The sequence below is a fragment of the Pygocentrus nattereri genome, chromosome 7, assembly GCF_015220715.1.
Source record: "Pygocentrus nattereri isolate fPygNat1 chromosome 7, fPygNat1.pri, whole genome shotgun sequence".
Lineage (NCBI taxonomy): Eukaryota > Metazoa > Chordata > Actinopteri > Characiformes > Serrasalmidae > Pygocentrus > Pygocentrus nattereri.
The window spans coordinates 24,644,918-24,671,371 of record NC_051217.1 but is presented as its reverse complement, the minus strand read 5'-3'; the positions used below and the strand labels follow the sequence as shown (position 1 = coordinate 24,671,371).

At 40.8% G+C, this 26,454-nt stretch overlaps 1 protein-coding gene across 7 annotated transcripts in view; it reads left to right on the top strand.

Moving 5' to 3' along the window:
* LOC108440598 (SH3 and multiple ankyrin repeat domains protein 2-like) overlaps positions 1–26,454 on the top strand; it is a 285,653-nt gene that overhangs the window by 166,493 nt on the left and 92,706 nt on the right. For all 7 annotated transcript variants that reach the window (XM_037540113.1, XM_037540117.1, XM_037540115.1 and 4 more), the window contains 5 exons: positions 2,248–2,387; positions 3,130–3,243; positions 8,045–8,126; positions 18,803–18,885; positions 22,099–22,223. In XM_037540113.1, coding sequence (XP_037396010.1) covers positions 2,248–2,387; positions 3,130–3,243; positions 8,045–8,126; positions 18,803–18,885; positions 22,099–22,223 — 544 coding nt within the window. The remainder of the gene's footprint in view (positions 1–2,247; positions 2,388–3,129; positions 3,244–8,044; positions 8,127–18,802; positions 18,886–22,098; positions 22,224–26,454) is intronic.

The window sequence follows — 26,454 nt, the reverse complement described above, 5'->3', positions numbered from 1 at the left end:
GGAACATGAAATTGTCCAAAATCTCTTGGTACTGAAGCTTTAAGAGTTCCTTTCACTGAAACTAAGGGGCAGAGCCCAACTTCTGAAAAACAACCCCACACCATAATCCCCCCTCCACCAAACTTTACACTCGGCACAATGCAGTCAGACAAGTACCGTCTCCTGGCAACAGCCAAGCCCAGACTCTCAGCCCAGACCATCAGATTTCCAGACGGAGAAGCATGATTGGTCACTCCAGAGAACATGTCTCCACTGCTCTAGAGTCCAGCACTTTACACCATTGCATTCCATGCTTTGTATTGTGCTTGGGGATGCAAGGCTTGGATACAGCTGCTCGGCCATGGAAACCCATTCCATGAAGCTCTCTATGCTGTTCTTGAGCTGATCTGAAGGTCAAATGAAGTTTCGAGGTCTGTAGTGATCGACTCTGCAGAAAGTCGGCAACCTCTGTGCATTATGCCCCTCGGCATCCGCTGACCCTGCTCTGATATTTATCTGATATTTTGTTGCACAGGTGGCGTCCGATCATGGTACCATGCTGGAATTCACTGAGCTCCTGAGAGCGACCCATTCTTTCACTAAGCCTAGGGGCTTGGTTTTATACACCTGTGGCCATGAAAGTGATTGGAACACCTGAATTCAATGATTTGGATGGGTGACTGAATACTTTTGGCAATATAGTGTATAAATATATATATAAATACCGATCATGCATAACATTATATCCACCTCAAATCTGTTTCTCTGATACTTTGTTAGCCCCCTTTCACACCGTTCTTCAGTGGTCCGGACCCCCATGGACCCTCACAGATGTTTTATTTGGGTGGTGGATCATTCTCAGCGCTGCAGTAAAACTGATGGGGTGGCAGTGTATTAGTGTGTGTTGTGCTGGTCCGAGTGGATCAGACACAGCTGGAGTTTTACTGTGATATAATTTTTTGGCCATAACTCCCACCGCACTGTAAACAGTTTTTGGTTTCTTAATTGCTGCATGAAAAACACCTAATAGTAAGATAAAGAACTTCTTATTTGAGGATCAGTGAACTCAGTTTTCAGGAGTAAAATAGAGGAAATGTATAAAAATGAAACTTCATGAATTACTTACATACTGTAATATATGCAGTAAATAGTTCTAAAAAAGTGATATATAATATTTTGTGTTTCTTTGTTACAATAAAATTGTCTTAAATCTAATCAGCATATGTAATATTTCTCATTATAAGATCCCTAAAGGAATAATTAAGGAGTGATTTCTTATTCCGTGAACCCTGCATTGTTTCTCTGCTCATTATCTGCGCTTACAACGGAGGGTGTGATTACAGACAGCATCCATAAGGTGGAGCTCTCAGATCATAAGAGCTGTTCACAGTTTCTGAGCTCACCATCATTGCAGACCCTGTTACTCTGGTCTCTCATTTAAATTGAGTTACTTGGGCATTTTATTTAGGCATCATCATGAGGAGTGTTCTCTAATCACTTCTATTAATGGATGTTTTGAAATGATGATATATTGTGTAATAATAACTTTCATATTTATTTCAAACGTTGAAATGCAGATTAAAGTGTTTTAGCAGGAAAAAGGAAAATACATGTGAGCAATGTATTGATAATAAAAATGACATTTTGACCATTATGGCCTGTTTTTATTTAACTTTAATAAAAGAGTGAAATGAAAGTGAAATGGTTGATTGTAGAGGGTTTGATATTTTCACAGTGGTGGTGATAGGAACCAGGCGTCGCCATGAGCACAACACAGATATAGACATTTTATTTACCATCCAGAACCACCAGAGAACCTACACGACTCTTCTGAGTTTATATGGAATGTTGATGATGGAAAATAGTGGAAAATCTGGAATAATCAGTTTTCTTTGGGGACTATTTTGCCGCACAGCGCCCTGCATGTCTCCCTCCACCATGAATGGAGTTTAAGTTCTCTAAACTATCATAAAACAGTGTCTCAGTCATCAGGCAGTGAATTCAGAACCATTTCATGTAGGAACTTTCTGTGAGGAGCTTTTAGAGGGGGACGTCTGGTTCCTATCACCACCACTGTGAACAGTTCTGACTCAGTAAGTTTATCTAGAACGGAGTGTTTCGCACCAAACTGCTCTGAACCACTCTGTTTACATCTTAACCAGTTAATTACGCAAGAATTTGGAAAAAATGTGTGGAGTTCCCCTTGAAGACCTCAGGTCAGGTCACTGAGAATCTTCCTCACCCTCAGTCTTCCTCACTCTATTGCAGGTCCAATGCCAGTCTGGATGGTACTGGCTCCAGGAGGAAGCTGTACAGCGCTGTTCCGGGCCGACACTTTATTGCAATACGACCCTACCAGCCTCAGACAGAGGGAGAGATCACCCTCTACAGGAATGACAGGGTCAAAGGTCAGCCCTCACAAGTTATACACAACAATGCAGGTCTCTCTCTTCATTACAAACACCTACCTTGTGCTTCCACTCACTGGCCACTTTATTAGAAACACCTACCTTGTGCTTCCACTCACTGGCCACTTTATTAGAAACACCTACCTTGTGCTTCCACTCACTGGCCACTTTATTAGAAAAACCTTGCTCTTCCACTCACTGGCCACTTTATTAGAAACACCTACCTTGTGCTTCCACTCACTGGCCACTTTATTAGAAAAACCTTGCTCTTCCACTCACTGGCCACTTTATTAGAAACACCTACCTTGTACTTCCACTCACTGACATCACTAAAACGATGAATTCCAAACAGGCTATTTTTACAGTGTAGTTTCTGTATATGGTCTGGAGAGTTAATAGTTTGCTTTGATAGTTTTATCATTGTTATCTATTGTTTCAAACTGTTTTATTCCAAAAAAGCAAGAAAATTTGTATTTATATTTTTTCCATGATATGGGCCCTTTAAAAGTGGTTATTCAAGGGTTCTTTGGTTAAAAAAAAAAACAAAAAAAAACTTGTTTTAATAGTTCTGAAAATAAACTTTTCATAAATGGTTCTGTGTAGCAGCAAAGTGGTCCTGATATTGTTACAAGTCATAGAACATTTTTGTAATACTGTATAGAACTGTATAGAGGATAGCTGAATGCATTGGCTGCTCCTGTTTAATGTTCTGCTGTCCTCGTTCTCTCTGGCTCTTGTGCAGTTCTCAGTATTGGTGAGGGCGGTTACTGGGAAGGCAGTGCCCGCGGACATGTGGGCTGGTTCCCTGCAGACTGTGTGGAGGAAATTCCTGCCAAGCCCAACGAGGAGAGACCTCGTAAGTCTCCGCACATGTGTGTGAGTGTGGAGCAGCATCAATGATTACTGAGCGCTTGTGGCAAAAACCTGCTTTGTGTTTTAACTAGTTTAACAAATGTCCCTGAAATTTGAAAACAGCCCAATTTTTTATTTACACAATACACCTGATTTACCCCTGAAAGATTAAAACATGCCCCTGAAATATTTTTAAAAATGAGCCTGGCATTGTTGAAACACCCTTAAAGTTAAAAAAACATTCCTGAAATTGTTGAAAAATTCCCCCTAGACTTTGAACTATTCATTTAAATTATTGATCAGTTGACCCCAGACTAAAAATTGTGCCTGGAATTACCAAAACATTTCTGAAAAATGACCCTATACTTTCAAAATGTGCCTGGAATTGAAGTGCTTTTTATAAACTTGCTCCTGAAAGTTGAAATAATGTAGGAATCCCACTTTTTTACAAGCAGTGAATATAAAACTCAGTTTGATTGTATCTCTCTGAGGCGGCAGGGATGTGGACAACAGTAGTTCATGGATAAGTCTGTGTGTGTGAGGCGCCCCTCAGAGCTCCTGCATTGCTCTTGGTTAAAGCTCATACTTCCCCCCTCCGACTTGGAAAACCAATGGAGCGCCCAGACTGATGAGAATTCCTGATCGGCAAGTCAAAACCAGTCAATGTACAGACGCAGTAGTAGCTCAGAGTCCTACAGTGCAGAGCACTGTAACACACTCTAGTACTGAACTAATCTCATTCTCTCTCTCTTTCTCTTTCTCTTTCTCTTTCTCTCTCTCTCATTCTCTCTTTCTCTTTCTCTTATTCTTTCTCTCTTTCTCATTCTGCCTCTTTCTCTTTCTTTCTCCCATTCTCTCTCTTTCTCTTATTCTCTCTCTCTTTCTCTTTCTCTCTTTCTCTTTCTTTCTCTCGTTCTCTTTCTCTTTCTTTCTCATTCTCTCTCTCTTATTCTCTCTTTCTCTCATTCTCTCTCTCTCTCTTTCTCTTTCTTTCTCATTCTATCTCTTTTTCATTCTCTCTTTCTCTCTCTCTGTCTCTCTTTCTCTTTCTCTCTCTCTCTCATTCTCTTTCTCTCATTCTCTTTCTCTTCTCTCTCTCTGTCTCTATTTCTCTCTCACACACACACTCTCACTCTTTCTCTCTCCCTCCTTTCTCTCTCACTCTCGTTCTCTCTCTCTCTTTCTCTCTCTCTCTTTTTCTCTTTGTTGATGGAGCCTCAGCCTCAGGCTTCACCTTCAGGGCACACACACAAACACATTCCCTGAGTAGAGCTTTTGGCCCATTTTCTCTCTCTCTCTCTCTCTCTCTCTCTCTCTCTCTCTCTCTCTCATTCGTTATGTCTCTTTGTGTCTGTCAGTCTGCTGATGAAAGTGACCGGTGCAGCCGGCCTGTTTTATCATACTGTTTATCATCACTGCTGGAACAAAACATCAGCTTTACAGGAGAGAGAAAAACTTCTCTATTAATGGGAGATAATGGGCAACATTCTTCCAAATATTTTTGGAGGGTCCATTTATCATGAAATCTTAATCCAGTGTATTTGACCCCTAAATGAAGATCATCTTTAAAAAGTAGTGCAAATAGTAAAAAAGCTTTCTAAGCATCAAAAGGAAATGATTGGTGATTATTGACTGTATAATAATGAGTTTTAATACTTATTTAAGTGGACGTCCTGTACAGACACACACTCCTGCACACTTTAATACACACTTACTCTCTGTTTACTGAGTTTAACATAGAGCTGCGCAGTAGGAAAGGTGGGTGATTTGTACAACCAGAGCTGCTCTTGTTCGGGCTGCTTTCAGTTAGTGTGCCCGCTCCCGATATAACACGGTTACATAACTGCAGCTACTCAGTCCTGCACTTTCTCACACAGTTCTAATGGAGATGAAGTGAAGCATGAGGAGCAGCAGCTGCATCCGACTCTTCTCGGCTCGCAGACTGGTGTGCAGGGATGCCGCAGCACCCCCTGATTCCAGGACTGCAACTGTAATATTAATAATGCAGTGTTCTGAACTTGATAGTGATGTGAGCGTTTTATACACCAGGAGTCACAACCCAAACATCAATGAGCCATTTGGTCAAGTTTCAACAAAAATCTGACCACCTTAGGAGCCACAACATTGTTCATTATTCATTTTATTGACGTAATGTTTCAGCATCTTGCCTCAGTATGTGTTGATGTACTAGAATAGGATAAAAAAAAATTATAGAAACAAAAACAGACTCTGCTTTAATCTTTAGCTCAGCTATAGATGCTTTTCTCGCATCTCCAGCAGGAAACTTTTCCACAAAAGTAGATCAGTTTCTTGAAAAATGTCTTTCAATGTTTGACCTTATATGAGGCTGAAGTCACGTAATACAAGACAGAAAATACAGTGGGGGAGAAATGAAAAGACAGGCAGATAAAAAGACAATGCAAAGAAAAAGAAGGGGTTGTAATTGTTGAGGTGAAGATGAGCTGCAGTGCAGTGATTAATCTCCCACAGAAGGAGAGGAGCAGGTGCCTCTGATCAGACTTTAATTAAAAGGCTCAGAGGAAACTGGCTGCTACTGTGTGGAGGAGAATATTATCACTATGCTAATGATAGTAAATATCAGTGTCTTAATCACATACATGCCTTATTCAACCTGCTGCAACCTGAGGGGGGTAAACACGCGTCCGTCTAAGGGGTGTAAATGCACATCCGTCTGAGGGGGTGAAAATGCGTCAGAGAGAGGAAAGACAGAGATAAACGGAGAGAAAACGCACTGTCAGGTGTATCTTTTTTACTGGTGCTTTTTGGCTCTCAACTTTAGTGTAAAACTGGAATGTATTTGTTAGAGAGATCACATTCTCTGAGAATGAGTGTGGGTGACAGCAGGAGAGACTGAGAGACTAAATAAAGATTAAATAAATACATTTCTCTCCCAGGTGTGGTCAGTCCTTGTGATGATACGTGTTTTCATTCATCTTGTGTTTGTGTGTTTATGTGGATCTCAACAGTAAATAAATAGGTAAAGATGTTCGGTCTGAGTGAGGCTGAGGAGAGTTTACCGTTTGACGAAGTTCGCGCAGTAAATTCAACAAAATCCAACAAATACATTTTAAGCCTCCAGAAGTGTTTGATCATTTTTAATCTTCTGTTTCTTTTCTTCCACATTTAATTTTGGTTCTGCTCCTTTCACAGCTGGTTTTCAACAGGTGGTTGCTAAGGTGTTGCTAGGCTTTCGCTATGGTGTCCCTGGTGGTTGCTAAAGTGTTGCTAGGCTATTGCTATGGTATCCCAGGCGGTTGGTAAGGCGTTGCTAAGTTGTTACCGTGGTATCCCAGATGGTTGCTGAGGTGTTGCTAGGCTGTTGCTATGGTGTTGCTAGGCTGTTTCTGTGGTATCCCAGATGGTTGCTAAGCTGTGGTTAGGCTGTTGCTGTGGTATCCCAGGTGGATGCTAAGGTGTTGCTAGGCTGTTGCTGTGGTATCCCAGATGGTTGCTAAGGTGTGGCTAGGCTGTTGCTGTGGTATCCCAGGTGGCTGCTAAGGTGTTGCTAGCTTTTGCTGTGGTATCCCAGGTGGGTTCTAAGGTGTTGCTAGGTTGTTGCTGTACTATCCCAGGTGGTTGCTAAGGTGTTGCTAGGCTGTTGCTATGGTGTTGCTAGGCTGTTGCTGTGGTATCCCAGGTGGTTGTTAAGGTGTTGCTAGGCTATTGCTGTGGTATCCCAGGTGGTTGCTAAGGTGTGGCTAGGCTGTTGCTGTGGTATCCCAGGTGGTTGCTGAGGTTTTGCTAGGTTGTTGTTGTGGTATCCCAGGTGGTTGCTGATGTCTTACTAGGTTGTTGCTGTGGTATCCCAGGTGGTTGCTGAGGTGTTGCTAGGTTGTTGTTGTGGTATCTCAGGTGATTGCTAAGGTGTTGCTAGATTGTTGCTGTGGTATCCCAGGTGGTTGCTAAGGTGTTGCCAGGTTGTTGCTGTGGTATCCCAGGTGGTGGCTAAGGTGTTGCAAGGTTGTTGTTGTGTGATCAGTCCCCACAAATGCACTATTCATGTATAGACTCTTCTGTTTTATGGCAAGTTTTATTGTTCTTCCTTATGAAACTGGTACAAAAAGTGTAGAAGAATAATAAGAGAAACTGATGTGAAATTAACTGAATTGTGCTAATTATAATTCCAACATGCCAAAGTTTGATTTAACACTGAATTTCTCATATCCAGAGTTGTTAGGTTGTTGGTGAAGGGAAAGTTGGGTGAATTAGATTTTTTTTACTAAGAAGGATATCAATTTAAAGATTACACAGGAAATATTTGCAGCATTTATCTGTAAAAATGCAAATTAAACAATAAACTAAATTGTTGTTGTCAAAAAACCCTTTTTTTGTTTAGTTTTTCTAATGAATTTGAGTGCATCATTTAAAAAAGATGTTTCTTCAAGGGTTCTTTAGTAAAAACGCTTTGCATGCTTAAATGGTTCTCTGCATGGTGAAATGGTTCTTCAGATTGATGGATAATGTTGTTGTATATGTGTTCATGGGTCTATATAGAGCCATTGTCTTTACTGAAGAACCTTGAAGAACCGTCTCTATTAAATGGCGATGTCTTTTGCTCAGGCCAGTGTGTTGAATTCAGTAAATAAACAGTAACAGTGTGTGAAGTGTGTGTGAACCAGAGGCACTCTGGAGTATCGTTTGTTACCTGATTGTGATGTGATTTGGCTGATTAACTCTTGCTGAAGAGTGTTATTGATCAGTGATTTTGCCATGTCAGTGTAGAGTGATTGATAAAGTGCTGCTCTGTTTGGTTATTGATCATGGCATTATTGATTTCTCCCCAGAGAGTCGAGCGGACAGAGCGGACAGGAAGAAGCTGTTCAGGCATTACACTGTGGGCTCCTATGACAGCTTCGATGCCTCCAGGTACGACATGCCGAACTTGTGCATGTAACAGCTTTAACCCTCAGACGTCACAGTTATAAGGATCATTTTACTGAATTAGTTCACAGTGAAATTCAATTTAATGCACATTTTATTTAATTTATTCAGGTCTTAGATATTTACACGGACTATGGCCATGGCATTAATAGAGACAGTAATAAGCTAAATATATACAAAATCATTTATAGGCTACTTTCTGTTGGGAGGAGTCTGTCCCAAACCCAAACCCCTAAATTTACACCTGTGAAAATAGAAAATAATACTTATATTTTTGTCATTTTAATTTTTTTAAGATGTTTTTGATTTTCTTACAAAATGAAGTTTGGATTTAAATTCCAACATTTTTTAAAATTAAAAAAACCCTGTCCTGTGTTTTCATGTCACTACTGAAACACAGAGTTTCAGTCTGTAGGCGCAAACTTATTTTAGCCACGCCCCTGAATTTTAGAACAGGAAGTGAGGCTGCATCCCTGTCCCTCATGGCCACATGGTGAGCAGTTAGATCCCTTTGTTATGAAGTAAATTTGTCCCAAAGTCTGAAATATATTAATGAAAACATCAAGAATCGTCACTACCAAAACACAAATTTTCTAAAATGACATGATTTTTTCTGTTTTCATGAAAAATATGATGATTTTATGCATGACAGCTGCTCAGAACTGTGTTTGCTGTTCATTTTTGAGCTCAAAATGAACTAAAATTGTCCCGGAAACAGTCACCACTGAAACATTCACTACCAAAACAGTCACTACTGAAACAGTCACTACCAAAACAATCACTACTGAAACAGTCATTACCAAAACAATCACTACCGAAACAGTCACTACCAAAACAGTCACCACCGAAACATTCACTACTGAAATAGTCACCACCGAAACATTCACTACTGAAACAGTCACGACTGAAATAATCACTACCAAAACAGTCACCAGCGAAACAGTCACTACCGAAACAGCCACTACCGAAACAGCCACTACTGAAACAGTCACTACCGAAACAGTCACTACTAAAACATTCACTACCGAAACAGTCACTACCAAAACAGTCACCACTGAAACATTCACTACTGAAACAGTCACTACCAAAACAGTCACTACTGAAACAGTCACGACTGAAATAATCACTACCGAAACAGTCACTACTGAAACAGTCAGTACCGAAACATTCACTACTGAAACAGTCACCACCGAAACAGTCACTACTGAAACAGTCACCACCGAAACAGTCACTACTGAAACAGCCACTACTGAAACAGTCACTACTGAAACAGTCACTACTAAAACATTCACTACCGAAACAGTCACTACTAAAACATTCACTACCGAAACAGTCACTACCGAAACAGTCACTACTTAAACATTTACTACCGAAACAGTCACCACCGAAACAGTCACTACCGAAACAGTCACTACTAAAACATTCACTACCGAAACAGTCACCACCGAAACATTCACTACTAAAACATTCACTACTGAAACAGTCACTACCGAAACAGTCACTGCTGAAACATTCACTACCGAAACAGTCACTACCGAAACATTCACTACTGAAACAGTCACTACCGAAACAGTCACTGCTGAAACATTCACTACCGAAACAGTCACTACCGAAACATTCACTACTGAAACAGTCACTACCGAAACAGTGACTGCTGAAACATTCACTACCGAAACAGTGACTACCGAAACAGTCACTGCTGAATCAGTCACTACTGAATCAGTAACTACCGATTCAGCAACTACCAAAACAGTCACTACTGAATCAGTCACAACTGAATCAGTAAATACCAAAACAGTAACTACAAAAAAATTCACTACTGAAAGTCACTACCGAAACAGACACTAGCGACACATCCACTTCTGAAACAGTCACTACCGAAACAGTCACTGCTGAAACATTCACTACCGAAACAGTCACTACCGAAACATTCGCTACTGAAACAGTCACTACCGAAACAGTGACTGCTGAAACATTCACTATCGAAACAGTGACTACCGAAACAGAGACTGCTGAAACATTCACTACCGAAACAGTCACTACCAAAACATTCACTACAAAAACATTCACTACTGAAACAGTCACTACCGAAACAGTCACTAGCGAAACATTCACTTCTGAAACAGTCACTAGCGAAACATTCACTTCTGAAACCATTACTACCAAAACTGTCACTACCAAAACATTCACTAGCGAAACATTCACTTCTGAAACAGTCACTACCGAAACATTCACTACTGAAACAGTCACTACCGAAACAGTCACTACCGAAACAGTCACTGCTGAAACATTCACTACCGAAACAGTCACTAACGAAACAGACACTACCGAAACACACTACCGAAACAGTTACTACTGAAACAGTCACTACCGAAACATTCACTACTAAAACATTCACTACTGAAACAGTCACCACCGAAACAGTCACTGCTGAAATATTCACTACTGAAACAGTCACCACCGAAACAGTCACTACCAAAACAGTCACTGCTGAAACATTCACTACCGAAACAGTCACTACCAAAACATTCACTACAAAAACATTCACTACTGAAACAGTCACTAGCAAAACATTCACTTCTGAAACAGTCACTACCGAAACAGTCACTAGCGAAACATTCACTTCTGAAACAGTCACTACCGAAACATTCACCACCGAAGCAGTCAGTAGCGAAACACTTGGTAAAGATTGGGTATGATTGTTTTGGAAGTTTTTAATTAAATAAACATAATTAAGCAAAAATCAAAAAACTGAAATGTGTTTTCAACTCTGACTTTGAGCTTGTTCAGTAGAATGATCCATAACTGCTGACAACAGTGGTGCTGTACTTTTATGTAAATTATTTCTTGATTTCACGTTTTTTTACAAATAATGCAAATAATTCTTCTCATTTCAGTAAATAATATTTAAAACTAATAAAAGTAAAATATCTGCCTGTGGAATAAGACACTTTCAGTAGATAAAATTACTAAAATGTAACCAGTTAAAATCGTCTTATTCCTACAGCATCTCACAATGAGTAATATTAGACATATTAACTAAATTTAAGGTGCTAAAGTATTATTTTTACAGTGTACTTTGTCTTCTGTGGCAGCTTGAGGCAAAATCACACATTCGATGCGCGTCTCTTCTTCATGCATGTGCTTCTGAAACGTAGCGGGATTCGTGCAGAAAATGGGCGGAGCTATTGGGAATGTGGCTGATGAAAATTCTGTTCGATCAACTAAAGTTTGAGCAACTTGCAGCATGTTTAGCGCCAATTTTTCTCCAGCTTTTAAAGCAGTAAATCTGCATGTTGTTGAGAAGCTTTTCTAACAGCAGGAGGCACAGTGGCGAGATGGAGACACAAGCAGCAGCAGTGCTTACTACCAGAATAACAGTTTAAACTCTCAGGATCAGATGTGCGTGTCAGTGTGCAGTTAGTTAGATTGCATGATGAACTGGAGGCTTAATACATTCCATATTTAATTCAGTCACGTTTCTAAAAAAGTGGCCAGTGAGTGGAAGTACAAGGGAGGTGTTTCTAATAAAGTGGCCAGTGAGTGGAAGTACAAGGTGTTTCTAATAAAGTGGCCAGTGAGTGGAAGTACAAGGTGTTTCTAATAAAGTGGCCAGTGAGTGGAAGTACAAGGTGTTTCTAATAAAGTGGCCAGTGAGTAGGAGTACAAGGTGGGTGTTTCTGATAAAGTGGCCACGTAGTCGGAGTACAAATAGGTGTTTCTAATAAAGTGGCCATGCAGTGGACGTACAATGTGGGTGTTTCCAATATAGTGGCCAGTTAGCAGAAGCACAAAGGAGGTGTTTCTAATGAAGTGGCCAGTCTTAGAAAAGACTAGTTATTGTAGTTATTGTTGTAATTTTCTTGTGATATTATTTATTTCTCTCCATCACTGGTCCAAATGCTCTTCACGGCACTGTGGTGAGATTGGTTTTTAATGAGATATTTCAAAAGCCCTGCTTTCTCTCCAACTTGAGCTGAGTTTCCCCAGAGGCTGAAACACTGCCACTCGCTCAGGCTGTTAAATATTCATCCGGGTTGTTTTAAACTGACAGAAGGTGCTGTTAAATTTTGCATGAACTGCAAACTGTCCGCAGCCGGGTATGGAGAGAGAGAGATGTGAGAAAGCTGAGTTTTTTCAGTGAATGGGCCAGAAACAATAAGAGATCTTTCTATGTTTTTGGCCTTAGTACATTCAATTGACTCGTACATGTTCAGCCTACAAATGTACTCTTCTGTAGCTACTGTTGTGGGGTTGGACAAGTTTTACAGAGCGCCAGGAAAAATCCATTCAGCCTAAAGAGACTCAGTTTATATTACAATACCTACATTTAGAGTCGGTTATTCATTCAGCCTAATACGAAACTGTAGAACAGACTCGGTTTATATCACAATACCTACATTTAGAGTCGGTTATTTATTCAGCCTAATAAGAAACTGTAGAACAGACTCAGTTTATATCACAATACCTACATTTAGAGTCGGTTATTTATTCAGCCTAATAAGAAACTGTAGAACAGACTCAGTTTATATCACAATACCTACACTTAGAGTCGGTTATTCATTCAGCCTAATAAGAAACTTTAGAACAGACTCAGTTTATATCACAATACCTACATTTAGAGTCAGTTATTTATTCAGCCTAATAAGAAGCTGTAGAACAGACTCAGTTTATATCACAATACCTACATTTAGAGTCGGTTATTCATTCAGCCTAATAAGAAACTGTAGAACAGACTCAGTTTATATCACAATACCTACATTTAGAGTCGGTTATTTATTCAGCCTAATAAGAAACTGTAGAACAGACTCGGTTTATATCACAATACCTACACTTAGAGTCGGTTATTCATTCAGCCTAATAAGAAACTGTAGAACAGACTCAGTTTATATCACAATACCTACATTTAGAGTCGGTTATTCATTCAGCCTAATGAGTAACTGTAGAACAGACTCAGTTTATATCACAATACCTACATTTAGAGTCGGTTATTCATTCAGCCTAATGAGAAACTGTAGAACGGACTCAGTTCATATTACAATACCTACATTTAGAGTCGGTTATTCATTCAGCCTAATGAGTAACTGTAGAACAGACTCAGTTTATATCACAATATACACCCAAACTTTTGCATAGGACCGTATAAGTAAATTTCCTCTATTCTGATTGGTTGTCATGTGTCCTGCCTCATTCAGAAAGCCAGTCCGGCCTGAAAAACTACTTGCTTGAGTATGAGTGGGTGGGGCTAAACTGCTGCAGGCTGAATTGGCAGATATAGGTAAATGTGTTTGTTTATGTGACATCACAAAAACACTGAATTAAAAATGGCCTGTTTGTGTAGTTTAGCTTCTGTGTATGAGCTATGTGGACGTGGGAGTGAAGGGAGATTTAACAGTGTTTACACTGTGCATCAAAACCACTTATGAGGAACAGAGGAAAATTTATTTTTTTCATGATAAATTTGGTTTTTAACAATATGGGCCCTTTAAATGTTAAACCTGCCGATTTAATCCAAAGTATTCCTGCTGTTATAACACGCTATACGACTGTTGGTATAAGTTTTATTGCTTTTCCATCATATTCTTATTGTGTGTGTGTTTGTGTGTGTTTGTGTGTGTGTGTGTCTGCTGCTGCATCAGCGTGGCGTCTTTAAAACCGGATTGCGTTGCTAAGGCAACTCAGCATCCTCCGCACTGTTGCTAGGACTGCAGGAGTGTCTCACACACACACACGCATAGCATGCACGTGGAGCACATCTGAGTGTGTGTGTGTGTGTGTGTGTGTGTGTGTGTGTGTCAGGTTGTCAGTGCATGCAAACACACACACAGGAAGTAGTATCCTTACTTTTAATACTATTATTACTAATATGAGTAGTAGTTGTATCAATAGTGTTAGTAGTAACAGCAGTATTAGTAATGCTTTGAAACCCAACCATGTGAACAGAAAGATCAAAGTAAATCTTCCTCTCGCCCCCCCACCTGCCCTCTGATTGGCTCCGCCATCATGAACAAGGATGGGTCATTACTCACCAGCCCCTGGGGTCCAAAATTATAGTGTTTGTGGTGGGCTGAGGGCAAAACAACATACAAATAAAGAAGATATTAATACATTGCACTATATTTTATATATATATATATATATATATATATATATATATATATATATATATATATATGTGTCTGTGTGTGTGTGTGTGTGTGTATATATTAAAATAGCATTGAAACAGTAAAAATACCACTTCTATAGGAAAACAATAATTTAATAACTCAAATATAGTATATATGTATGTTTGGAAGGGGAAGAGTTCCTGGCAGGACAAATCAAACATTTTTATGCAGGCCACACTTTGGGCAGCCGTGCTTCAGCCAATCCTAGTCCATGTGGGCGGGGTTTGTCAGCATATATGCGGGAAAAAATCAATATAATAATAATAATAATAACATCAATTGCATCTTTAGTATGATTGTCATTATTGCACTGAAAAGTATAAACACGTGGATCTAAGTAAATCTATCAGTAACCCAACCCATCTGAGCAGTGATGGGCTAGTGGTAGCCCCGCCCCCACAGACAAGGTTTGGCCTGAAGGTAATACTTAATAGCCAGTCTTAACATAGGTGGGTGGGTTTTGTCATAATAAGGGTGGGAGCATAAAATATAATAATAATAATTATTATTATTATTATTATTATTTTTATCATCATTATTATTATTAAAGGGCCTATATGCCACATTTTTCTCATTTATTTTGTTCTTTTCAATGAGCACCACTTCTTACTGGCCTTTAAGACTGATATATGTAAATGAGCTCTGCTTTGATTGGCTGTACCTTACTTAAAAAGCAGTTCAAGATGAAACATTCCACTGCACTGATGAAACTGCACTGTGAGTGGGCGTGGCTAAGCTGTTGTGGGCTGAATAGGTGGTTAGAGATAAATGTGCTGGTTATTGTGACAAAAAATAGAATGTGTTCAAAACAGGCTGTTTTTCAGCTTAGTTTTCATATAGTTTCCCGGTTTGTTACATACTACAATAAACTGTTTAGTTTCAAACTGAGGTAAGGAAAGTGTGGTCTAATGTTGTATGGGATCGATGGAAGTGAACTAACCTCGCCCACCTGCAGTGTGATTGCCTAATTGTAGTCCCGCCCTCACGGCCTAGGACTGGCAATAGACCATTGTATTTGTGTTGTCCTTTTGTAGTCGGCTCCATGCTCACATGCCCATATTAGGAACTCCGGGTCTTAACAAAATTTCTCTGTGGCCAGAATGTCTACTGGTTACTGATAACATGATAGATCTTTCTGTTCTGTTCATAGCTTGAGTTTGAAAAGCTGTACCTGCACCAGGCTGATCCAGTACAGACTCCGCCTAATACCACTGCTTACCCCCTGATAAACTGATTAAGGCCTGAAACACACGTCACGCAAGGACACAAGTGCAGACGCTTCAAGCTACGCAGTCGGGGTTTTGCGAGTGGTTGCGTTGAAAAAATGTGTCATAATGCGACACAAGTGCAAGCTGCAATCTGAGCGTTACAGCAGGGGGCGCTATAACAAAAGCCAAGTCTGACCAAGCGGCCTTGCACCGCCAGTGTGCTTCTCACCTGCCACAGCAGAGGAGCATCTGAGTGTCACGCAAAGACGGCTCACATAACCATAAAAATATCATTATCGCATTTCTATTTCAACAGAAGAGGTAAAGCTCACTCTCCTCGACTGTCCAGCTGTTGTGGCTGCTGGAATAACAGTAGATCCCTCTCCGATTTGCCCTCTATCGCCCCCTTCAGTGAGTGTTTTAACCACCACAGCAACATAAGTTTGTGCAGGAGGACTGAGAGTTTGCAGTGCATTGAACGAGCGCCGTCATTTGCGTTCGCCACCTTACGTGAAGTATGTTTCAGGTCTTAGGCGCTCAGAATATCCTAAATATTGTTTCGATGCTGGTAGCATTTTCTGAGGACACTTTCTCAGGACATAGCTTTTTTTTCGACTTTTCCCGTTCCACCTTAAATGGTACGGCAGTTACATTCCCAAATGCTGCGCCATTTAAGGTGGAACAGGGAAATTCGAACAAGCAGCCAGCGAAAAAGAATCCAACTTCAGATTCATGGAGTGTTGAAAGGCCTGATATGAGGATGTTTCTCTATTTCCGCTGAACAGCTGACTGGCATTCACTTATTTTTGCTGTTTGACCGAACCGACAGGTCAGTATTCTGTCTCTTTGCTAATGCTTGTGATAGCAAATCACAGCTGCTGCACCATTTAAGGTGGAACGGGTAGATTCAAACAAGAAGCTGCGAAAAAGAAGCTAAACAGTTTTAACTTGGGTAGTATTTTTGATAAAGAGTTGTAGACTATCAAAATATCCCATATCCCAAAAATGTGCTAGAGTAGAAGATTTTGATAAGGTCACAGCTCATCAGTGCACCGGCACAGCCCGCCTTAGTATGGAAGTTCACTGGGCTCAAAACATGTTTAAACGTGCATGATAACACATTAGTAATTTATATATATATATATATATATATATATATATATAATATATATACACACACACTTTAAACAGTTCAACAGCGCAATGTATTTATGCTTACAAAAATTCTACCAAAAGACATTGTTTAGAATATATTTTTCAAAAATTAAATTACAAAGCGTATTTTCCCATTATTTGGTCTGTTGGTTCTGTATGTTGTTTGAGCAGTAATGCCACACCAGTAGGTGGCAGTCAAGCATCATGATTTCCAAAGGTTTCCAAACAATAAATAGTCTTAACATGTTTTAACGCATTAACACGCAGATAGTAAAGGTATTGCGGAGATTCCGACATGTTTCGAGCCCAAAGGCCTTCCACACCTTAGTTTCGTGTAGCAACGTCAAAGTGATGCACAGTAGCTTTAGCTTGCATGTAGCAATTAAGTAGCATTCAGTCTCTTTAACGACCTCGTAATTCAGAGAATCCAGTGGTGTTCGAGAGAAGAATGTTCACAGGACAGAAAGTATCGGATTCTGGACATTTTTATTTAACACAAAGGGGCGATAGATGCCATTGTTCAGAAACTCCTATTCATTCTGGACCATAGAGAAATAGAGACCCGGCGTTCCTAATATGGGCGTAACGAGGACCGCAGAATGATGCAGGACAATGGATTTGGTACTTTATACTGGCTAACCAATTCTAGCACAGATGGGCGGGGCTTAAATGTAAGAAATAATAGAGGAATAAAAATAATTATAATCATCATCATCATAATAGTAATATATTGTTATTATTCATCGACATGTGCAATTAATTATCTGACCAGAGTGAGACTCTCTCTGCACCCTTAAAAATGTTGGTTCTTCAACTGTTCTGTAGTAAAGACAGTGGTTCTATATAGGACCATGAACACTCAAACAACCTTGCTTTGCCATCTCTAGCTTAAACAATTCTCTGCGTGGTGAAACGGTTCTTCAGATTGATGGAGAATGTGTTGCATATGGTTCTGTGTAGCACCAGAAAGGGTCCCTCTACTGTTGTGATGTCAAGCTTATATACAACATTAGAACCCTTTTGGGTGCCTTATAGAACCATTTTCAGGAAGGTTCTATATAGAACCATATACAACATATTTAACACATAGAACACATCAATCTGAAGAACCATTTCACCATGCAAAGAACCTTTAAAGCATGCAGGAGGTTCTGTATGCAACTCGTGGTTCTAATTTGAACCGTTGACCATAGAACCTTTAAAGAACCATCTTTTTGAGAGTATAGGATTGGCCATGATGTTGGTAGTTTATACTCAGCAGCCAATCCTAGCGCAGGTGGGCGTGGCCTGGGTGGGAAAAAACAACTGAGATATAATAATAATAATAATAATAATAATAATAATGGTATATCGGCACGTGCGCTCTTTCATCTGACCAGAGCGAAACTCTCTCTACTTCTGCTGCTGGTCAGACACACTCGCGCGCACTTTTTTCCCTTCTTTTTTTGCGCGTGCGGGGTGCCCCCCCCCCCCCCTCTCTCTCTCTCTCCCTCTCTCTCTCTCTCTCTCTCTCTCTCTCTCTCACTCACTCTCTCCCTCACTCTCGCGCTGCTGCTGCTGCAACTTGAGTTGATTTCTGTGATCGATGAGAGAAGGAACGCCGCGAGAACCAGACACGCGCGCACGCGGCACACGTTCTCACGCACTCTCTCCCGCACTCGCTCGCCAATGCTCCACATGCGCGTTCTCGGTCTACCTGCGTGCTGCGTCTCGCCGTGCCGCGCGCCTTCCTCGCCGTCGCCGTCATCTTCAGCATCATCATCATCATCTTCATCATCGCCTTCATCATTTATTTAGCGGGTGATGATTCTAGCCGACGTCACACGGTGCGCGCGCCGCTCTGGCCTCCCGCGCGCCACCCTTCTTCGAGGAGGAGGAGGATGATGATGATGAAGATGAAGGAGAGAGAGATGATGAGGATGATGAAGATGTTGGACCGGTTCGGTTCTGCGTTCTTCTGAATTGGACTCGTTTGACACGCAACGCACTTGCACACGCACACGCACGCACACACGCGCACGCACACACTCGCGGCGCACACCATGCACGCGCGCCCAGGCCGCAGGGCGCTGATGCGCGTGTCCGGCTGCACCAACACTAACGGGCGCCTCGCGCGCTGCTTCCTCCACAGCGACTGCGCGCTGGAGCAGAAAACAGTGGAGCTGCAGAAGAAGCAGGAGGAGGGCTTCGGGTTTGTACTGAGGGGGGCTAAAGGTAAGACCCTGCATGCACGTGCACGCTGTACACTGACGCCAGAGACCACCCTTCAGTTGTTTTCCATAGAAGATCCACCTGCATAATGAAGCAGGAAGACAAAGTCAGTTTCCAAAAACTGATTAAAAGCTCCAGAGAAAATGTGGCTCCTAACAACCACCTGGAAGAGCTGGTCGACCCAAAACTTCCCCCATCAGATAAACAGCACTGAAAGCTTCCATCTGTGAGAGAGAGGAGAAAATCAAGCTGCTTCAGATCAGAAAACATCCACAGGTGTTTCTGTCCATCCTTCCACTGTGAGAAGACCTCTCAGTGCTGTGGGTCTGAAAGGATGTGTAGCTGATCAAGCAGAACCTCACTGAGAAAAGGAGACGGACACATCAAACAAAGAAGCTGAACAATGAACTGACCACCCCAGAGTCCAGACCTCAGCACCACTGAATGGGTTTGATCACCAACCAGCTTCTACACTGCATGCTGTCAAGTAAAATAATCTTAATTACAGTCAATAAATCTGACGTTTCTCCTGTTACCTCACTCTCTCACTAAACACGCAGATTATTGTGCCTGTTGTATTAAATGTGCTTGGAATCAGAAAAATTATCTGCCAGAAATAAAGGTACTAGACTGTCTCTGGATCGGTTCCCCTCTCGTCTCTGGGGTGGAACCCTCAAGGCTCCGTCTCATTCCCTTTAGTCAGTGAACGTAACTGAACCAAAACCCACTGAAATGATGTGTTCTAAGCTGTATTGACTCCACACACACCTCGCCTCGCCTCCAGGCTTTTATTCTACTGTTCTGTTGTAAAACATTCAGTTATGAAAAGATACAAATACAAACTTTTCACCTGGAGAAATTGATTTAAGGTTCACAATCAGACCTAAAAACCACAGTTGGAACTTTGAGGGAACATTTACACCGTTTTTACCTTGATGAGCGAAAAACGGACCTGAACAGAACCTTCATTAATAACAGTGTACAGTGAAATAAATGTACTCAATAAAGTTACTTAAAACAAGTAAAAAGTGTTAGATGTCTTCTAATAGTTAGATAATCTGCTAATAGTTAGATAAACTTCTAATAAGTGCACAACCATCTCAATTATGAGATGAAAGTGAGTCTCCTGAGAAGAAGGGAAGCTGGAATAAAGGTGGAGAGCAGAGCTTGATTTTCTCCACGCTCTGAAAGATCAAAGCTTTAAGTGCTGTTTGGTGCACATCTGATGGGGCAGTTTTGGGGTCCACCAGCTCTTCCAGGTGGTTGTTAAGAGGACCATTTTCTCTGGAGCTTTTAATCCGTTTTTGGGAACTCCTGGTTTTTTCACTTTGACTTTGTCCCTCATTTTGTAAGTGGATTTTAGACGGAAGTGGATCAGATCTTCTGTCTAATCTGCTCTGAAATGTAAACATGTTCTTCACGGCTGTTTAGACAGAAAATTATGTAAAATAAGGGGGACTCTGACTTTTGCACAATACTGTATACTTACATATATACTTGATATATACACCTCACACACACTCAGGAACAACCTATCAGGTACAAGTTATTAGGTGTGTGTGTGTGTGTGTGTGTGTGTGTGTGTGTGTGTGTGTGTGTGTGATTATTATTGATGATTTAATATCATACACCATGTCATCTGTATTAGATCAGCTACAGCTGAGTGAGTACAGAGAGAAAGGAGAGAGGGAGAGAGAGAAAGGACAGAGAAAAAGGAGAGAGAGCGAAACAGAGAGAAAGGAGGGAGAGAGAGAGAAAGGTGAGAGAAAGAGAAAGTTGAGAGAGAGACAGAGAAAGAAAGGAGGGAGAGAGAGTGAAAGGGGGAGAGAGCGAGAGAGAGAGAGAGAGAGAGGAGGGAGAGAGAGAAAGGAGGGAAAGAGAGAAAGGAGAGAGAGGAGAAAGAGAAAAGAGGGAGAGAGAGAAAGGATAGGGAGAGAGCGAGAGAAAGGAGCAAGAGAGAGAGAGAGAGAGAGAAAGAAAGGAGAGAGAGTGGAAAGAAGAGTGTGTGCAAGTTTCAGTGTATTTTTCCCCAAACACCCCCTCCACTGTAATAGTGTTCATCTCTATCTCCCTCTTGCTGTCTCTCTCTTTCTCTTTCTCTTTCTCTCTCTCTCTCTCTCTCTCCCTCTCTGTCTCTCTGTCTCTCTCTCTTTCTCTCTCTCTCTCTCTCTCTCTCTCTCACTGTGTCTCTCTTTCTCTAGCTCACTCTGTGTCTCTCTTTCTCTTTCTCACTCTGTCTCTCTCTTTCTCACTCTCGGTCTCTCTCTCTTTCTCTTTCTCTCTGTCTCTCTCTCTCTCTGTCTCTCTCTCTCACTGTGTCTCTCTTTCTCTTTCTCACTCTGTGTCTCTCTTTTTCTTTCTCACTCTGTCTCTCTCTTTCTCACTCTCGGTCTCTCTCTCTTTCTCTTTCTCTCTGTCTCTCTTTCTCTCTCTTTCTCACTCTGTGTCTCTCTTTCTCACCCTGTGTCTTTCTCTCTCTCTTTTTCTCAAACTCTGTCTCTTTCTCACTGTCTTTCTCTTTCACACTGTGTCTCTCTCTTTCTCACTCTGTGTCTCTCTTTCTCTTTCTCACTCTGTGTTTCTCTCTTTCTCACTCTCTCGGTCTCTCTCTCTCTCTCTCTCTCTCTCTCTCTCTCTCTCTGTGTGTGTGTGTGTGTGTTACAGTAGATGTTGATGTATGAGGAGTGTCAGTTTGTCAGTGCTGTTTTTTTTAGAAGGCGAGCTTCAGTCAGCAGAGAGCAGGGCCGGGGGGAGAGGGTGGGGGGTGGGAGGTGTGTGTGAGGTGAGTGGTCAAGGGTGGGCTACACCAGTGATGCTGCAGTGTTATTTGAATTGTTTCTAACTGTCAGTCCAAACCACGACTGTGTTTGTGAGAAGAGGGGATGTTTTATTATAAATTGAATGAATGAAAAGTCATTGTTCACAGTCCTGTTCTGCAGAGTGAATCATAAATCACTATAGAGAATAACAGCAATAGCTCTTGATTTCTATGGGTTAACCCTTACATTCCCAGGCACATTACATCCTTTTCTGTCATTTCATGGACCGAGTGGCTGAATTATTAATAAAATAATAAATAACAATTACATAATAAAAGTTCAGACAAGAATGAGAAGCAGCTTTAGACCCGCCGCCTCAGACCTGCTCTTCTAGAACATCAGGCTGGGTCTCATAAATGGAGTCCCTGCTTTGAGTTCTGCTCTGTTCTCCCCACAGCCGACACGCCCATAGAGGAGTTCACGCCCACTCCTGCGTTTCCCGCCCTGCAGTACCTGGAGTCGGTGGATGAGGGGGGTGTAGCCTGGCAGGCGGGGCTTCGGACAGGAGACTTTCTCATCGAGGTAAGATCAGAGCGGTTCTTCTGGTTCCTCACTGCTGCGTTCAGAGCTTCTGGTGTAAAGCTCTTCTAAAGGGGAGTTCCACTGCTTTTTCAAAATTCCAGCATAACTCAATGGTGTAATCAGAGAAATTCAGAGCAGTTTGGTGTGAAATGGTTCAGATGTCTTTATAGTGGTGGTGATGGAAACCAGGCGTTGCCATGACTACAACACAAATATAGACATTTACCATCCAGAACCACCAGAGAACCTACACGAGTCTTCTGAGTTTATATGGAAAGTTAATGATGGAAAATAGTGGAAAATCTGGAATAATCGGTTTTCTTTGGGGACTATTTTGCCGCACAGCGCCCTGCATGTCTCCCTCCACCATGAATGGAGTTTAAGTTCTCTAAACTATCATAAAGCAGCGTCTCAGTCATCAGGCAGTGAATTCAGAACCAGTTCATGTAAGAACTTTCTGTGAGGAGCTTTTAGAGGGGGACGTCTGGTTCCTATCACCACCCCTGTGGATAGTTCTGACTTGGTAAGTTTTCTAGAACAGAGAGATTCACACCAAATCACTCAGAACCGCTCTGTTTACATCTTAACCAGTTACATTTTGAAAAATCAGTGGAGTTTCCCTTTAAAAGGGATAATATTTTTAAAAATGGTCTCACTGTCTAAAATTAAGAGCCCCTGTTCTGTGGCATTTACGTTGATGTGTGATGCCTTCTGGAGCTGTGCCGGTACTTCCGGCTGATTTGCGGTTTTGTTTGGTGTTTGGATTTAGTCTGGTTTTTACTGGATGAGGCTCTATGTGGTCTGTTTATAAATACAGACTATTACTCAGTTAGCATTTTCCAGTTTGTGTGCGTTCCGTTTTCCATCTCCTGATAATTTATGAAGTTTTATGTAGCATAGGTAATTAAACTGAAATTGCTTAAGGCTGAAATGAGCCAAAATAATGAATAAATTAACTAATCAATCAAAAAATTGGCACAACCCTGAGGGAGAAGCGGCTTGGAAAATGAATGAATGAATGAATCAAGAAATCTAAGCAGAAATAAATAAATTAGTAGTAGGGGGGAAAATGATATTTGGGAAGTAAAGTTGTAAATAAGTAAATAAATCAAAACAGAAATAAATAAATGAGTACTAGAAAACTAAAAATATATACATTTGGGCAAAATTGTACATTAACAAATTTAGCAAAATTGAGATCAATAAATAACAGAAAAGTAAAAATAAATGGACTTCAGAAGATTTCCGAATATAGACTGTATGGACCAGGAGTGAAGGGCATGTTTCTAAAACTTTTGGAGTGTTTTTATACTAACTTCAGACTTTTTTTACTCCCAAACAAGTTATGAAGTTTTGTTTTTCTACGATACAGACTCTTTAAAGCTAAAGGACAGCACACCCAAATACAAAAAATTCTGAAATTCAGGTAAATATTTCAAGCATTCTATTTTAACTCAAATTGTTAAACTGATAACATAATTTAGTATAATTTGTAGCGACAAACCTTTAGACTGCTTAGTACAAGCATCACTGTCTGAAGTCTGTCAGATCTTTGATAGACTTTAAAGCGCTAGTTTACAAGCCTTACTGTCTGACCATACCTATATAATAAATGAGTGAAGGAATAAATAAATAACTAAACGAATCAAGAAATAAATAGATTTGAGAAGCAAATATAAAATGAGTGTTTGTCTTTGTGCTGGTGCACAGATGGAATTACAGTATTGCAAACTGTGGCCTGTTTTTCTTGCCCTGTTAACTGTAGGCAGAGCTTGGTGAGTGAAGCTGGTCAGACAGTCACTACAAATTATTTGTCACTACAAATTATATGAAATTATGCTATCAGTTTAACAGAAAATTGAATGTTTCTTCTTTAGCTTTAAGGAGCCTGTATCATGGAAAAACAAAACTTCCTTACTTTTTTGGAAGTAAAAAGTTTGAAGTTAGTATTAAAACATTCCACACATTTTAAAAACACGCCCTTCACTCTCTGGTCCATACAGTCCATATTTGAAAACTAAGCTTCTAAAGCAGCCTGTTCTGACCTCATTGTCATTGTTGTGATGTCATAAAAAAAACTACACACTCTGCCTCTTTAGCCTATAGCAGTTTAGCTCCACCTATTCACTTGTTATATTTACTTGAGTAAATTATCACTAGAGTATCAATACTTATACTTGAGTAAATTATTACTACAGTAACTACTTGTACTTGAGTAAATTTTCACTGCAGTAACAGTATTATACTTGAGTAAATTATCATTACAGTATCAGTACTTGTACTTGAGTAAATTATCACTACAGTATCAATACTTATACTTGAGTAAATTATTACTACAGTAACTACTTGTACTTGAGTACATTTTCACTGCAGTAACAGTATTATACTTGAGTAAATTATCATTACAGTATCAGTACTTGTACTTGAGTAAATTTTCCCTACAGTGACAGTACTTGAGTAGGGATTTTCAGTACTCTTTACACCCCTGGGTATACTGAAAGCATACTCACTTATTTTTAAGTGTACTAATGGCACTCTTGAACAAAGTGTTCAGTGTTCTGCCAGACTTTTGGACCCCACTGCAGCACTGAGTGCTGTTTATACTCGTTTCTGTGCTGTTGTCTATGATCAGCTGTGTTTGTGCTGCTGGAGCATCTCAGTAATGTGTGTAGAAAGACGAGGGTTTCACATCCTTCAGATTAGAGCCTCTCTAAAGAGGCCGTTTGCTAACAGCCCCTTCAGCTGTAGCGTGTCTGTGTTCAGCGTGATGATTAGACATAGTGCCGTCATTAGGAGAAGCACTGCGGTCCCGGTTTGAGGCTGAATGGAGAAGCAAATGAGATGGAGCTGCGTCGCTCTGTAGAGATCTGTCCTCTCCATCCTTCCCTCTGTCGCTTTATCCATCTTCCCATTGCTGCTTTTGCACAGTAGCACTCTTCTCACACTTTCACTCGCTCTTTCAGGCTCTTTCAGTCCCTCCTTCATTTTTTCTCTCCTTAAGCACCGAACACGTTGTTTATAAACGTTTATCTCAGCCAGTAAAAACTCTACAAAACACTAGAATGAATAAAGCTCAGCTATAGCTACTTTTCTCGTATCTCCGGCAGGAAACGTTTCTTGTAAAATGTCTCTCAGCGGTTGACTTTTTTTACTTTTCACTTTTTATAATGGCACCAGAGGTGCCAGATTGTAACTGCCTCACCATTTAAGGTGGAAAGGCAAAATTAGAACAAGAAGCTGGCACCTGAGAAGCGACTTTAGCTTCAGCGACTTTTTACTGTTTCACTTCCTCGCTGCAGATTAAACGTATCAGGAAACCAGCTGGAGCGATTATGAACACTAATACCTCCATTCATCTCCAAATCGATGTTCATCGTAAATCTCTCTCTTTGCCATTTTACGAGCTACTAGCTGAGTGAGTCTGTTGTCTGTGTTGCTGTGGTGATCAGCAATCTGCACTGATCTTCAGGGTTAAAGGGTGAATCAGCAGTTCCCCTGGATCAGATAAACCAGGTATCAGATGATAACTGCAAATAGCACTGGGCTTCTTCATGGAGAGCTGTTTGTAAATAAACACAGTGACACAGGGATTCAAAATGGTGTTTTAAATCGGGGGTGCTAAAACGTTAAGCAGCATGTGATGATAACGATGATGTCACGCAAATGACACCACCCAAAAAGTACCTGCTCTGTGAGGGTCCATGGGAGTCCTGACCACTGAAGAACAGGGTAATAAAGGTTTTGTAGCTTTTGGAGCATGTCTGAATCACTGTTTACTGTTATATTTACATTAGTCTAAGTTTCTGTCTGTGTGCTGGTGGTTGTTATGCAAAACAGCATGTTTTCCTCTCATTGAGAGTTCCTCACATTTGTGTGAGATAAATGGATAATAGTGGATGAAAGCCGAGAGCCTCAGTAAAACAGATCTGTCTGCGTGATGTAAGACACTACGACAGTGCACAGCACAGCATAAAACATTCATGTACTGCGTGATTGTGCAAGTGCACGTGTGCATGTGCCCAAACGTGCATGTGTGCATGTGCACGTGTGTGTGTTGTGTGTGTGTGTGTGTGTGTGTGTGTGTGTGTGTGTGTGTGCACTGTGTGTGCACTGTGTGCAGCATGTATCTTACACAGCTGACTGAGCGTGCTCACTTAGTGGTGATGACGTAACATTAGAGTTGATCGCGCTGTTTCTCGGCTACATCGTTCAGAAATTAAAGCCATAGATT